Raw genomic sequence first — 17,216 nt, 5'->3', positions numbered from 1 at the left:
AAGCACTTGTTAATGAGGTTTGCAACACTACATGCCCTTGTTATGAATATCTCATTTATTTTTAGAGCTATCTGTTCCTCTTCTGTTTTTGGCTCCACCTTTCTTCGTTTTCTTCATATCCCATATAGTTTTTATTTTATTGTCTGATGTAATTATCTTTTCCTCATAGTGAAGCTGTTTAGATTAAATAGATTATTTGCTTAGATAGTTTGCAGTGTTCTTTGTGGTGCATTATAGTGCTAGCATGCATCAGAGCTATTCCTAGATAGTAGGTGCAGGCTCCTTTTTGTCCCACATCTTTTTTTATTCCTTGTGTGAGCCATGGTTTATTTTTAGGCTTCTGTTTGTTTTAGTTATCTTTAGGGGAAAACAATTTTGAAAAGAGGAAGTAAATTTATTAATGAATGCTTTGTATTTTCCATTTGAGTCGGAGGTATTGTAAACATCTATCCAGTTCATGTCTTTGAGCAATCTCCGAAAACTGTTTTTGACTGATTTATTACCCTCCTGCACTCAGCTTTAATAGATTTTTAATCCTACAAGTTTCAACATTTAACACAAGATGCTGCAAGTCATGATCAGATAGCCCATTTACTATTGGTTTTGTGATATGACTTTTTTCCCTAGTTTTGTCTACAAAGATATTGTCAATAGTTGGCTCAGAGCACTTGCACACCTTAGTTGCAAAGTTCACAGAAGGCATTGAATTGAATTGCAGTGTTACTGATTGCAATAATTGTTCACTTACAGAGCTTTTCAATAAATCCACATAAAAAATTTGAGCAAACGCTGTTTCCGGTTTTTTACTGTGAGATGGGACAACAGAACTTCCAGATGTTTTATGAAGAGGTTGAAGTTCCCTGAAGCTGCTCTGTATATACTTACTACTGCAAAAGGCTGCTTATTTCATAATACTTTTGTTGCACAAACTTCTAAGTGCTGCTCTGAGCAAAATTTATTAATATCATTATGCTTGAAGTTAAAACAGATTCTGACAAATGTGGCAACTCGGATTCTCCATATTTTCTCTGTAAAAATAAAAAGCTAACTTGAATCCTGTAACATTTAACGTGTCTTTACCAGCAGTCACATGATGTTCTGAGAAGCAGATTGTATCAACTGGTTGTGCAACTCTAACTCTTCAACAAAAATAAGCAACTCTTTAAACTTACTACTTAGTCCTCGGGTATTGTGGTGCAGTAAGGATAACTGATATTGTGTGCTAGCTGAATTACAACTGGATGAACTGAATTTATTTGTCTATTTTTGAATACTTCCATTTTCAACTCAGGGCTTGTTTGCATGAATGGTGTATGTTAAAAGTTGCTTTCTGGTTGCCTGTTTTATCAGTATGAATGTCATTTTCAGCCTGCCTCAGGACATTTCTTGTTTCTGCCCTCGCTACCCTAAAAAAAATTCCGTTCTGTTGTTTGTAACCCTGGTACTTTACCACTTGTGAGAGTGCCCTTCCCATGCCCCCCCCCCCCCCCCCCCAATACTTACGTTATTTGGTATTAGCCTAGGCAGTTTTCCCTCCCCTTTCCTGTTGAGGTGAAGGGCATGCCTAGTATAGTCCCACCTACTGAAAGCCAAGAGGAACCACACCGGTATAAATCCTCATACCTGATCCAAACAGCCGTTCCACTCCTACCGTATTTACTCGAATCTAAGCCGCACCTGAAAAATGAGACTCGAAATAAAGGGAAAAATAATTTTCCGAATCTAAGCCGCACCTGAAATTTGAGACTCGAAATTCAAGGGGAAAGAAAAGTTTTAGGCCGCATCTCCAAATCGAATCAAAGTTGGTCCATTGTAATATGAGACACAATTTAGGTCGAATGAATGACGATACAGCTGCAGTTGTTTGGTTTGAGTCGTAAGCTTAGCAGTTAGGCTTTACCAGGTAGTCATTGCTATGCGTCAGGCACTCCGCCCGTATTTATACAGGTACCCTTCCTTATCCACGTGCTTCGTCTGGTTTGAATTGATTGCTTATTTTTCTTTGATCTGATAAGTGCCATTCTCTTTGTTATAGGTGTTTAAATTACTCTAAGCTGAAAATGCATTACTGTACTGTGTCATACATTGATTGTCGCATTCTGATAGTGCGTGTTTACGGCCTGTCGCTGCTCGCGGCATGGCTTGCTTTTGTGCGTGCTACCGCCACTTAAAAAGAGGAGAGGAATCGTCTCATTAACGAAACAATGGAAAGAGACTACTATTTGTTGTTACTTACACTGCTGCTTTCTTTGATAATGATCAACAAGAACCAAATAATTGACTGCGTATGATAGAACATGTTCTGAACGAGAGTTAGGCAAAAAAATTTTCTTCATTTGAAAATCTTTGCGGCCGCTTCTTTAGTACATCAAATTCTGCACAGAAATTAGAGTCATCTTAGATTTTAAAGTATAGTCAGTTGCCGTGCTTCATTTCTGACTGTATCACTTTTAGGCATAAGAATAATACGAATATAAACATGTATATTCTTCCACGTTTGCTGTTGTCTCACTATAGTTTCGTAGTTTATTACACAGACAGGATTTAAATGAGATAGCAGCAAACATGAAACAATACATGGCAAAATGTTTATATTCGTATTATTCTTAGAGTGAAGAGAATACTTCATAAAAGTTCCTATTAGCAACCATCTCTTCTCACAGGTACGAAAAAATTCAGAACATAGAGTTGGCCATATTGACAAACATCCCAAACAGTCTTGCCAGTCGGATTTTCGTAGTACATTGAAAGGCTGCTATATTCGAAGATGAACAATACGGAATTTGTATTTACTTCGTTGGATAATGTATGAAAATGCAGTGGTCGAAATTCGGGGCGGAGAAAATAGCTCGTCTTCCACCTTTTTTTAAATTTATTTACTGACGCAGAGGTTTTGGTGCCAGTATTTATCTTTGTGCCTACAAAGCATGCATGTGTAGCGCTACATATATTAGACGGCAAAAGTTAGTTGTGGCGGCACCCACCACCAGAACTTCCGCTTGCTTTGCACTCTATTCTAAGCTGCAGGCGGTTTTTTGGATTACAAAAACCGTAAAAAAAGTGCGGCTTAGATTCGAGTAAATATGGTAAATTAACTCTCCTAACAGAAGAGTTTAAATGAGGTCGGCCATGGCACCTTACAACAGATACAAGCCCCACACCAGTATATCTTGATACTGAAGCTATCTTTACCGGTCACCCCCAATTGAATAATTAGGACCCTGTGTATGCTGTTGCCAGCCCCACCCACTTTACCCTGGTGTCTCCCTTTTGTGATGTCTTTGTGAAGTGAACCTACATCCTCCATCACCTAACCTGGACTTCCACTGGATTTCAAAAAATTTGTGACTGGATCATTCGTCAACAGTTGGCCAACGTCTCTACCATGTGAACTGCCTAACAAGAAAATTTTCTTCTTCTTCACAACTATTTCTGGCCTCTTACTTCTCAAACACTTTTTGGAAGTTTGTTGTGTCCTGTCTACTGCTACATATACTTGTGGCTCATCAGTTTCCAACTGTGGCAACAGATCAAACCTGTTTCCCACATTGATAACAAAAATGTCTGAGAAAATCCTATTCCTATTTCTTCTATAAACTATTGTCGCTCCCACATCTCCTTTCCCTTCTCTCCCCTTAACATTTACAGATCTTGATTTGCCTTATCTAGTTCCACCTGCAGGGTAGCAACCTTCTCATGTTCCACTATCTTCCTATCTCTACAGCAAACCTTACACAACTGGTTGTTTATTTCCCCAATTCCCATGCCACTACAGTCCCCCACATATAAGAAACTGCAACGAACCTTGCACAACACCCGTAACTAACAATCCAACGGCAAGTCATACACTTCTCACTTGTGGCAAACAAATTTTAGCTATAATCTAAATTAAACAAGAAAACTTCCTACACTACTCAATAAATACATTAAATTTCTTAGAATCTTTAGGCCTAAAGTTTGGGCACTAATTCAGAACATTCTGGAGAAGTAGAAACAATAGAATGAGTATTGTTTATGTGAGGAAACAAAAGTAAACAAAAAATTGAGTCTACAATATATGGATTTTTCACTTATTACCAAACTTTTCACTTTGGCTGCTTGTTAGAGAATGAAATGGATAGCGTGTAATAATACACTAGCAACACAAACTGTACTTTGTTGAAATAATCACATAACTTAGTCACAATAATGTAAACAAAATCTAGGCCAAAATTTATGACTATGAGATGTTTTCTTTCTTCAAAAAATATGTAAATAGAAGTGAACCCTTCAATTGATAGTTTACAATAAGTATTAATTTACTTATTTATGATATAATATTGCCTTAATTAATGTTATTACACAGTTAACCATCTATCTTTATGGGAGCTCTGAATGCACAAAACTTGTCAACCAAAGATGCTATAAGATTACAAGCTTATTTCTTCACTAAAAGCTAAATAATCTGTTTGATGCTGTGTTACATTATCTGAGGTTTCGAGAAATCGTTAGAGATTGAAACAATAGCCTGCTAATACGACACTTGAATCAAAGTATTCAAAATAGCACAACTGAAAATATAATTAAAATGAATAATGGAGAAAATGGTCATTGTTGCCAGACTGCCTATAGAAAGGCATTCTTAAAAGTAAGTATCTTCTTATTAATAATACATTCACTTTTCTAAAGGAATTATAATACTGTGTGTCACCGAAGTCTATACCTTCTGAGTTCAAGGACACTGGCATGGCATTTAGAGGTGGCTGAAATTATCATCTGGGCTAAGCTTAGCAAATAACTAGACTAACACCTGATTATAAATTTTAATTATACTTGCATTGTTTTGATACAGTTTTGGTCACCACGTCATGGGCATCTCCCCCTCCAGGGTTTGTTCCCTTCTCTAGATTTTCTATCTGCATCCCGAATGTATTACTCTGCCTTTTTGGAGAGAGAGAGAGAGAGGGGGGGGGGGGGGGGGGGGGGGGGGGACGGCACTCTGGTTAAAGTACTGGGTTCTTGAGCAACATTCTAGTCCCCACCAAGGGTCTAGATTGAAGTTTTTGATGGTTGCCCCGAGGCTAGCTCTTTTCGGATGAGTTATGGTTTACTCCTTTTGCCACCTTTTCCCAATCCAATTTTATGCTCAATTTGCAATGATCTCAATGTAAATAGGACAATAGTCTTTCTTCCGTCTCGCTTTCTTAGGAGTTCATCAGCCTTGACGTCAAGTGTGGAGCAGCCTTGCGTTCTCTGTATACTTTGTTTTAGAACTTTAAATATTCTGTCTTCTGTTTTCCTTCCTGTTTCATTTTATTAATTTCTCTGCTGTATTGTTAACTCCATGCACAGGAAGTGAAACTTTAATTATAACCACCCTGTAGTGTGTTATGACTGGTTGAATTCTTAGAACATCTCCATGTTGCCTGCACTGAAACATAACAAGAAATTAGGCTAAACCTATAGAACAATGACAAAAAAAAGCACCTCATACTGCCAACAGTCTTTAATAAGTCCTCAGTGAGTTGTACTAAAGTCATGACATAAATGGTTTGGTTGTCATGTGTGGTCTTAAAGAGCAAATCCAAAAACAAAGATAGCAAATATTGTGCCGACCGACAGAAGTATGATGAGCAGACATGGCATGCTGTGTACCGTTTACTGTCCTGACAGGGCTGCTGCACAAGAGAGGTAGTGATAGTACTTGTCTCCGTTGAATGTGATGGTCAATTGTGTGATCATAAAGTTTTGTTACTGCTTGGAATGATTGTGATCACAGTAAACATAGGCCAAGTATTAGGTTTACGTATTTACTTTCCTCTTGTGGTAACCCTGTCTGAACACTCTACAATACGCAGCCTGTTCACCATACTTTTGCAGGTGGTCAGCAGAATCTTTAAGGTCATTGTTTCTGGATTTGATCTTCAACATTACACATGATCAGCCTTCTCTAAAAATAAAGTGCTCAGTGGTGAATTCACATTAAAAGTAATGGTGACTAATAGGTTTCTGAATTTCAGAACACAAAAAAAGAAGAAAGAAATAGAGGGGAATAACAGAAGTTCATTGTGAGTCATTGATAATATGTACTACTAGATAAATATGTAAAGACTGTAACATGCATGTATGCTTCATTCTGACACCTGCTGATCTTGTGGTGAACTAGATTTACTTGTGTATCTAGTGCCACACATTTTGTATAAACATTCACAAAAAGCTGTCGCTCCGATTTTTCTGATATTCATTTCCATATGGGCCCCAAGCACAAAGGAAATTTTTGTTGCTCTGCACTGCTCATTTGCTACCTGGGATTGACAACATAAATTAATGTCTACATCATGTGTGTAAAGCTTTATAATCTCAGGTGCATTGGCAGTTTTATCTGAATCTCAAGCCACAGAAAGTGCTTAATAAAAATGATGATAACGAGAAGCACAAAGTGTTGGAATATGTAATAGTTGTGTTTGTGTGTGTTGTGTGTTTGTGTGTGTGTGTGTGTGTGTGTGTGTGTGTGTTTTGCATTTAGTATCTGTTCTTTATGTTCTGATTTTAGTTTCACATTAATTACAAACAAGTTCAAAAGACACTATTATAACAAGCCCACATATGAAAATTCCGTGAATTAAAACTACTAATAAATATATTCAGAAATATTAATTAATTTTTCATAATATAAAGTGGGTACACTATTTTTCCATAGGAAGTATAGGATATTGGGACTTGTTTAAAAAACAATTCAGACTTTTGGTTTGTCTCTAAAATTGATTTTCATGAACATCTTGTGGCAGCTCCTTCCATCGTCTCCACCTGTAGCAGCAGATAACGAGCTGTGCCGACTGGAAACCAGCGATCAGTGAAGTGTCCGCCAGCCAAGGTACCATTGGCCCCCAGCTCCATAGCTGGTCACTTCCCCCAGACATACAGCTTACACTACCTTGCTTTCTGGCTGCCACCCTTGTCAAACCGTCGCTTAAGCAGTCTCTTCTTCCACTTCAATGAGGCAACACCTCCCGGCTGTGCTCTCGGCAGCTCTTCTTGCTCAACACCATGTGGCTCACATCATTGTCTGCCACTCTTCGCCGAAGTAGGCATGGAGAGCAGGATTTTACATCCGTGTCGAATGTCAGCTTTTTTTCGCAGTTCGATTAACGAGAGGAATGTACCTCATCTTCTGCGCCACCATCCCAAACCGCGTTCCCTCAAGGTGTTCCCATTGGCCACAGCTCTCTACAACACCTGTTTCCGGACACCTGATTTGTCCTCTGCATATCAGCACCTGGAATACTGTGCACAATGTGATGTACAAGGTGTACAACTTTGCTTCCACTGTTTTTCCCCCAGAATTTGAAGCTTTATTGAAACACATTGGTTACACATGTATCATTCAAAGTATTTTCCATTGCTGGCCACTACTTTCTGCCATTTTCGGGCCGTTTACAAATCCTGCATTAAAAAAATTGTTAATCGTTTGAAGCGGATCCATGAAACGATCCTATTTGTGACTTCTTCATGTGTTGGTCAGCCAGGCCATGTGCCATTGATCTAAACAGGTGATAGTCAGAGGGAGCAATGTCTGGAGAATACGGTGGGTGGGGTAGGACTTCCCATTTTAACATTTCCAAGTATGTTTTGACCTCTTTTGCAACATGGGGTGGAGCGTTGTCGTGCTGCAAAATCACTTTATCGTGCCTCTCGCTGTATTGCAGCCATTTGTCTTTTAATGCTCTGTTCAAACGCATTAATTGCATTCGATAATGAGCACTTGTGATTGTTTCACTTGGTTTTAACACCTCATAGTACATGATGCTGAGCTGGTCCCATCAAATGCAGAGCATGATCTTGGAGCTGTGAATATTCGGCTTGGCCATCGACGTGAAAGCACGGTTGGGATATCCCCATGATTTTTTGCATTTAGGGTTATCATAATCAACCCATTTTTTGTCCCCGGTCACAAGGCGTTGCAGAAATCCCTTCCGTTTTTGCCTCTGAAGCAACTGTTCACAAACACACAAATGCTGTCCAATGTCTCTTGGTTTCAGCTCACAGGGACTCAAATTCCTTCTTTCTGAACTATGCCCATAGACTTAAGATGTTTTGAAATGGCTTTCTGTGTCACTTCCACTAATCGTACCAATTCTTTTGACGCGAGTCTTCACTCACCAATGTCTCCAATTTAGCATCTTCAAAAACATTCTTTCTTCCACCACTATGCTAGTCTACAACATTAAAATCACTGTTCCTGAAGCATTGGAACCACTCAAGACACATTCTTTCACTAATAGTGTTCTTACCATACGTACTTGAGAGCATTCCATGAGACTCAGCTGCTGTCTTCTTCATATTGAAACAAAACATTTTCAATCAAGAACAACTTTATGATGCAGACACAAGTCAACTAATGTTTGAATGAGGTTATGTTGACCAAGGTCCAAGCTAACTGCCTGACATCTGCGATCTGTTTCTTTTGACTGCTTCTTACCTTTGTCGCCACCTATCGGCAAGTGGTGGAAGCAAAGCTATACACCTTGTAAACAGTGCAGTGAATTGCAGTATTTGCCAGGAGTAAAAGGTGGATTTATTACCATTCTATTCCCAGCCAGTTTGGCGCCCCTTTATTGCCAAGCACGCCACTGGAGTGAGTTTTCCCATGCCACCAGACAATGTCGTTTTAGGCGTGTATGCTCCTAAATCGTTCCTTTAATCTATGTTTCTCAAAATTTGTTCCTGTGCATTGAACCGTTATGATTCTCAGTGCCTTAGTTAAATCTGTATGCGTAATAGTGTGCTTCCAGGTGTTCTGCCAAGTTGGTTTCAATTTTTGCACAATATTTGGTTGACTGACCCAGCAGTCTTCTTTGCTCACAACGCCCTTTGATGCTCTTTTTGTTTTTCAGAGTTCACACTGATGTTCTGTGAAATTCAAACACTCAGCTTGTGGTACCCAGTGAGATTTTAATAAATTGAGAGCCCTCCATCCCTGTTTAATAGATTTTCTGAAATACTTATTTCGATAGACTCCTTAATTATGCTATCCTAGAATCTTATCATTTGCAATGTGGTACTGGTCTCATCATATTTCACTTCATGAGTATATCCAAGGCAGTAGTCGGTGACAGCTATCTGCTGGTTGTGTCACTGATGTTCCTTGCATTTCTCCTTGGTTATTGTTGTGTCTGCACCATGTAAGAAATTCACATTCGCATGGGGTCAAGTACACACCAGCTTTCAGAGACCTTGATAGTCTTCAACATTGAACAGAATACTTTTTATCTTAGTTGAAGAGAATGAAACAAGCTGAATACCGTGTTTTCATAGCAGACTGTCGATCTTACTGATACTGGGCCTGCATAGGCTAGATAAGCTATTTTTTGCTTCTCTTCCTCAATGTCTCTACCTCATTCCCAGCCATTCTTGGTTTTGATTGCATCACCCTTTTAATTTGATGGTCAAGGTACCCATTCCTTCGGAACACTATCATAGCTGTTGTAATTCTTCTCTGAGGCTGTCTTTAGATGGAAGTGTTTGAGCTCTTTAAACCAGAGTCTGAAGGAATATGCCAGGTCGCTTATCAAAATATTGTGCATACAATGGAAACAAGTCAGCAGAACACCCAGAAAACCTGAGAAATAAAATCTATATACTTCCTAGTTCTCACCATGTCTTTGCTAAATACCCCTTAAGTCACTACCTGTATCTGACTTCATATTCTCGCAGTTTGTTGCCTTTGTAAATCAAATTTTAGTTTTAAAAAAATTCAAACTTTTTATTCATTCAGTGGATCCCTTAAAGGAAGGGTGTTGTGAAAAAGTCAATATATACATCATCAAAAGAGAAGCAACACTTACAACTTAAGCTGCATTCTTTATTAACAATAAACTGTCAATATATTGCTTAATACTATTTGTATTTATGCCAGCTGAATTTAATCTAGTAAATCAGAACGAAAGCTCTGATGTTAACAGAAGCTCCTTCTTGCTTTTATTGTTGTGCTTCAATTTTTGAGATTATAGACAACAGTATGCATTAATGCTTCCGGACTCAGCTTGTAAGTCTCAAGGCATTTGTTACACTGAGTGTACTTTCTGTAAAGTAAATTTGAAAGCTGAGGCCAGCTTTTGTGACAGAGAATAATCAATGCCCATCCGATTTAGTTGGTTATTAAAATGCTTTATGACAACTAGTTTGATTTCAGGGCGAGAGATATGAAATATTTTGTTGGAAATGCAGCTGAAGGATTTTTCTCACATTTTTATCTTGGCAGTTTAAACTGCAGTCAATTTGTGTTTCTTTGTGTGTGTGTGTGTGTGTGTGTGTGTGTGTGTGTGTGTGTGTGTGTTTGGGTTTGTGGGGGTTCGGCCGCGTGCATCTTTATGTTTTCTTAATGTTACTCTTTGTACCTCTGTTTCAGAAACACCTCGTAGTAGAAGACAGCAACGTGTTATTGGTTCTCCAAAATGAAGATGTTAGATTTTACAACATTGACTGACATTGTGTTCATATCAAATGTCTTCAAATGTCTTTATTTTAAGTAATTTCACATTTTTATGCTGAGATTTGTATCTTGTTCATATGTTTGTAAAACTGGACTTTCATGTAATGGTACCTGTTCTGTATTTTGTGGCGGGTGTGAGTATTTTGTAAATAGCCATTCTAAGAATTATCAGTGACCACATGTTGCTGCTAAGATTATAAACTTATGGTTAATCTATCAAAGAGCAGCAACTGAGATAAATTTTTAATTATTGCTTGATTTTATTTTGATGTATATTATTTTCAGTTCTGAATTCAATATCTTATTTTTTGTACTGTTTAAGCATTCTGTAGTGAACATAGGAAAAGTCCAAATGTTATAATCTGCAGTGGACCACAGTTATTCAGAATTTTTATGTATTCATTTAGTGGAAATATTGTTCACATTGTTGCATGGTTTTACATCTACTGTGGAACATGTTATTTGTACATCACTGAAATGGATCTGATTAAAAATTATATATGCATGTAAAAAAATATCGATTATACTGATTACTTTACACTTAATACTGCACTATGGTACAGAAATCATGTTAAGTTTAAACTATGATCTGGTTTAACATGCTTTCCTCTTTTTCTTTCACCAAGCATGAAGATGGATCTGAACTGAATAGAGAAAGCGACTTTCCCTTATGATATTTTGTTTCTGGATTCCACCATAATTTGATACGAGCTTGATAATAATGTTACAAACATCAGTAAAATTAGTCTACAAACAGTGTAGGAAAAGATAGATTGCTATTAGTGTAAAGATGACATGTTAAGTTGCAGACAGGCGCAATTAAGACACACATAAGCATTCTGACCGAGCTGCTGGAGTTGGTGGTCACATGTGCATGAGGTGTGCATCCTTTTGTGAATGATTTGTGTGTGTGTGTGTGTGTTTCTCTTTTTCTAATGAAGGCTGTGGCCAAAAGCTTACGTGTAAGTGTCTTTTAGTTGTGTGCCTGTCTGCAGCATGACGTGTCATCTTTATGGTAAGTAGCAAAATCTTTTTCTACGTTGTTGATATTCCTACCTGGAGTTTCCATTGTTTATTAAAATTAGTCTCAAATATGTCGTGTAATATGCAACTAATTTATCAATATGCCACCCCTGAAATGTTAGTTACTTTACAGCAAATGTGGTTTTGCTTTATAGTAATATGTTAAGTGTGCAAGCATTCATTCTCTGATTAACATCATACGAGGATGTTGTGCATCTTACTGTTCTCATTTTAGATATGAGGATAACTCAAATTACACAGTTATTCTGTTTGAAGTACTGGCAGTGTAGAGCAAGTTGGTGTGTCGGGTCCATATTTGCGGAGTCTTATTTGTCATCAGTAAGTTGTAATGAGAAACTGTAATGCTATGTCAAAATTTACTTTAATTTTCAGTGTCTGTGACAATCCACTAAGATGAAACTTCCTGGCAGATTAAAACTGTGTACCCGACCGAGACTCGAACTCGGGACCTTTGCCTTTCGCGGGCAAGTGCTCTACCAACTGAGCTACCGAAGCACGACTCACGCCCGGTACTCACAACTTTACTTCTGCCAGTATCGGGCGTGAGTCGTGCTTCGGTAGCTCAGTTGGTAGAGCACTTGCCCGCGAAAGGCAAAGGTCCCGAGTTCGAGTCTCGGTCGGGCACACAGTTTTAATCTGCCAGGAAGTTTCATATCAGCGCACACTCCGCTGCAGAGTGGAAATCTCATTCTGGAAACATCCCCCAGGCTGTGGCTAAGCCATGTCTCCGCTATATCCTTTCTTTCAGGAGTGCTAGTTCTGCAAGGTTCGCAGGAGAGCTTCTGTAAAGTTTGGAAGGTAGGAGACGAGATACTGGCAGAAGTAAAGCTGTGAGTACCGGGCGTGAGTCGTGCTTCGGTAGCTCAGTTGGTAGAGCACTTGCCCGCGAAAGGCAAAGGTCCCGAGTTCGAGTCTCGGTCGGGCACACAGTTTTAATCTGCCAGGAAGTTTCATATCAGCGCACACTCCGCTGCAGAGTGGAAATCTCATTCTGGAAACATCCCCCAGGCTGTGGCTAAGCCATGTCTCCGCTATATCCTTTCTTTCAGGAGTGCTAGTTCTGCAAGGTTCGCAGGAGAGCTTCTGTAAAGTTTGGAAGGTAGGAGACGAGATACTGGCAGAAGTAAAGCTGTGAGTACCGGGCGTGAGTCGTGCTTCGGTAGCTCAGTTGGTAGAGCACTTGCCCGCGAAAGGCAAAGGTCCCGAGTTCGAGTCTCGGTCGGGCACACAGTTTTAATCTGCCAGGAAGTTTCATATCAGCGCACACTCCGCTGCAGAGTGGAAATCTCATTCTGAATCCACTAAGATGTTTGACATGGTCTCCAACTTACATGGTGAGCTTTTTCCCAGCCATGGGCTGCTTAAGGAAAACTTTGCAAGATATTTCTGGGACCCCAAGTTGTCTATTGTAGAGCACATTAAAATATTTACACTGTGCATTTTAAATAACTTTCAGCCCATATGGAAACACATTAACATGCAGTTTTTTCATTATCTGCCAACCCCAAGTTGTTGAGACAGGTTCTTGCAATCCACTTTCTTCTGGGATAGTTATCAAGACATCTGTTCGAGGTAGTAAGCAATTTTGCCACTTCATCATTGTAGGTGTCACAAGCTAAAACTGTGAGCCAGACTAGGCTTAAACCCGGATATGAACATTCCGACAGTGTGCGGCCAACTGATTTTTTGTTAGCATGTCTTGTGGACAGACCAAATTTCCCACATGTATTCCTCTGTGTATCTTCTAAACTCCAGATGGTCTCCTCAGGACTGCTACACTTCATCTTTGTGATTGACCCTCTGTGGAACTAGGAAGGTTGAGGTTCAGGTCAACCTCTGTGGCATGCCCAGATAGAACGGCCTGTGAAATGTGGATATTGAGGTTACACGGTGTTGGACATAGTTTAAATCTTTCAGTAATACTTGTGCTATATTATTAATGTGTAATGCAAAATAACTTCCACATTGACTAGTTTATTGTAATTTTCCCTTGTAATTGTTTGATGTTTTCAATTGATTTCTTTGAATGGGGTATGTAAATCAGCTATTTAGATTTTTGCAGCATGACGTGAAGTTTACTCTATCTTTTCAATATTTTGAGTAAAGAGAGAGACTTTGTTTTATTAGTGGATGTTGGCAAACTGAGGGAGAAATTGTCCAAGAAGAAGTGTTTAAAAATCTTACCCACGTCTCTTCGTATCCAAAACTGTTTCATTTTTCCCACCTAGGTCATCTGTGTCGTGGAAAATAGTGCAGCGCGATCACTGGCGGGGCATTACTATGCTTACAGTTTGAAGACTTGGAGTGACTGTAAAATGTAACATATTTGGGCACAGAATTATCAAACATGTTTTCACCAGCCATTGATTGTCTAAGACACCCTTTGACACTGGAAGAGATGTAGGTGTAGCAGTTGTGCAAATGATAATAAAAATGTTTAAGGGAGTGTGGTAGCCTCAATCAAAACAAATCGAAATTGTTACCCTAACAGTTACCACTTCTCTGTATCCTGATTAAAGTTATCTTACATGAAGATCTTTTGTTTCCCGACCATGATAGCATCAGAGATAAAACAAACAGCATATGTATCAGCTGTATGAAGTTATTGAAAAAAGGTACAGAAGACAGGCCACAAACTTGCAACAGTAAATTGACAGAATTATTATGTATTGTCTATTTAGAACTCAAGATAATGCGAGGTAACCTTTTATAGCACATGATGACACCAATCCACAGTTCCAGATATCTCATCATATGGGAAGTCCTCCACAAGAATTAGAAGTTGTGAGAGGAAAACCAATGAAACAGGAAATAATTGTTTGTGCAGTCCTTAGTAAGGTGCAGTAAACCATGAGATACGAGGCTAGAATACAAACGGCAGCAAATGTTACCACATCAGCACTGGTGGGTGGAGGGTAGTCAGCTCGTAGATCAGGCTGCATGTGTTTGTAAACACAGCAGTTGAGGTAGGTTTCTGCATACTCTCACGACATTACATGGTAAGTAAAGGCAGTGGCAACTACTGCATTAATTCTTTACAAAGATTTAACAGCAGCGTCACATAGCTATGTCCTAAAAGGCTCTGTGAAAAATCTGTGCAAGTGTGAGCTCCATTTTTTAAATATTACAACATTTTGTGTCTAATATCCCTGATGGTTTTGTGTTGAAGCAACACATCAATGAGTCAAGAAAACCGAGAAAAATTAATTTTATAATAGGAATTTTCATATTAAGTTTTCTCACCCAAATATTCACATCATAGTCCCATGATTGAGGTTGCTACATTTGTAATTTTGTCTCTTGTATGAATCCATGGTTAGAAATGTTATTAAGTGAATAATTACTTAACCTTTACTTATAAGGGCTGGACAACACAGCCACTGAGGGCTCCTCCACGTGTGGGTCCTACATCGCAGGAAAGTCTCAGATTTGCGTGTATTTAGCTGTTTAGAAATTAGCCAGCTATGTGAGATGAAGGATTGTTGCCAGTAAGTTTGATTTTACTAATCTATACATATATAAATAAATTAGTCTCATGCTCTGTCTGTATGCTCAGCCTAATCTCAGGGGAACTACTGTGGAGATTTTTTATCCGGTTTTGACTTAATAGTTATTGGTTTGTGTATATAATTTATAAATATTTCTTAGATTTTGACTGAACTAAGATGAATTAAAGTCCTCTGCCAGTGTGAAAACGATGGGCCGGATGGTCTTGCAGTAAAGCATGCACCTTGAAATAGAAAGGTCATGCGATCAAGTCCCGGCCAGTTCACAGATTTTTCACTCTTCGTTTTAACCTAGTGTTCATGGTATGGAGATTCACCTAAAACAAAGCATGGTTCAGATTCCACATTAAACTGTACGTCCCCTTTTTACCATTGGATAACTGTGATACTTTAGGGACACACAAGTTGCCAAAGTGATGTCCAATTGAAAGACTGGCATAAAGCCATTCAGCCACACACAATTATTATTACCAAAATACATATATTCTCCTTCGATAAACATTAAAAACTAGTCCTCTGCTACCTGTGTATGAAGGCTCATCTCTGGATCTATTGTAGGGATTTTGATACTTGCACTTGATTGGCATATGAGTCTTAGGTAGCACAAAAGTTATTTGTTCTGTATGTAACACATTGACTGAAGCATACATAGACGTGGACATTTCGCTGCCACACCAGGTCAGGTCTGGTGTGAGGCTCTGCTGTGGCTACCACCAACCTCATACCAGTCAACGTGTTACTTGGTGTTTGGAGTGACGTCTTCTGCAATGATGAGAGCTGTAAGATACCACACAACCTGCAGTGTGCGGAAATACGGCCCAGTGGTGACTTCCAAATAATGGCCATTATATATACAGGCCACATCTCAAGATGATGACTGCCCCACTGACAAATGAGTGGCCATGCCACCGTGTCATCTATGAAGCCTGGCTCACGTTGTTAGTTATATGAAAATGTTGCTATTTTTGCCCATGAGTAACGTGTGGGTCGCTAGTTCAGTATTTTTCTCCATTTGATAAAGATAGAATGACTTTCTCTTCAGTCAAATAAAGGATATGAGTAACCACCTGCTCAGTCCAGTACTAGTACTTTTCAATCATACCAAACAGAGAGAACCATTTTAAAAACCAAGTAGCAACCATGCATCCCACTGCAGACTCTCATACAGTAGTATGTGTACATGAGGGACTATGTTATGGGAGCTGAAATGCAGCAACAGAATCTGTTTTCAGAATCAATATTGGAGTGTTTAGATGATCATACAGAAGCAGTATCAGGAAATTATTTTTTGGAAAACTATGTTTGGAAGCCCTTGTGAACATACTAAGTGATTCATTTACAGTAGTGTGATGACTCGGATCATCTGTGATTATACGTAGAGCCTTGATTTTCATTTAATATAATCACACAAAATATGTATGTACTTATGTAACAAAAATAGGTAGGCCTAAAATGTGTAAGACAATAGTAATACATGAAAGTGTTTAGCATGAAACAATTTCATTGAAATCAACTTCTGAGTTGCATTAAATCCTACTGTATATCTTACATACAGGTACACATAAACATAGCAGAAACATAAAAAATACATTAAAAAGGTAATTTTAAGTTACATATATTGTCTTATTTTTTAGATCTGTACTGTGCTAATAAAAGAGTTAAGTGCAGTGAGCAACCAGCTACTTCAAATTTTCTACGAGCATAGAATGTCATTGATCAAAATCAGGATGAAAATTATCCCTCGACAGCACAAGACATTGATGGTACAAATTTTAGGAGATGAAACATTCCTGTAGAGAAGTCCATTGTAGTGCCGGCCGGTGTGGCCGAGCAGTTCCAGGCGCTAGTCTGGAACCGTGTGACCACTACGGTCGCAGGTTCAAATCCTGCCTCGGTCATGGATGTGTGTGATGTCCTTAGGTTAGTTAGGTTTAAATAGTTCTAAGTTCTAGGGGACTGATGGTCTTAGTAGTTAAATTCCATAGTGCTCAGAGTCAAGTCTGTTGGAGTGTCTTCTTCCCAGCTGAATATGTTGCAGATAGTAGCAACAGTTGGGTAGCCTGGATTTCCTAGCAAAACAGCATCAAACTTACTCGCTCTTCTCTGTTCAATATTGCCTCTTATGTCAGTCAGCTTGCATTTGATATTCTCAGCAATTTCTGCAAAGCCAACGTGATAGATTTTAATTCTTTAGT

At 38.8% G+C, this 17,216-nt stretch overlaps 1 protein-coding gene across 1 annotated transcript in view; it reads left to right on the top strand.

Annotated features, from left to right (window-relative positions):
- LOC124789735 (disks large-associated protein 5-like) overlaps positions 1 to 10,958 on the top strand; it is a 200,698-nt gene extending 189,740 nt beyond the window's left edge. The window contains exon 11 of the mRNA XM_047257186.1: positions 10,388 to 10,958. Coding sequence (XP_047113142.1) covers positions 10,388 to 10,437 — 50 coding nt within the window. The 3' untranslated portion in view covers positions 10,438 to 10,958. The remainder of the gene's footprint in view (positions 1 to 10,387) is intronic.
- Positions 10,959 to 17,216: the final 6,258 nt, after the last annotated feature.

Source organism: Schistocerca piceifrons, chromosome 3, assembly GCF_021461385.2.
Source record: "Schistocerca piceifrons isolate TAMUIC-IGC-003096 chromosome 3, iqSchPice1.1, whole genome shotgun sequence".
Lineage (NCBI taxonomy): Eukaryota > Metazoa > Arthropoda > Insecta > Orthoptera > Acrididae > Schistocerca > Schistocerca piceifrons.
The sequence above is the reverse complement of the archived record's forward strand: the minus strand, read 5'-3'. Positions and strand labels throughout refer to the sequence as shown.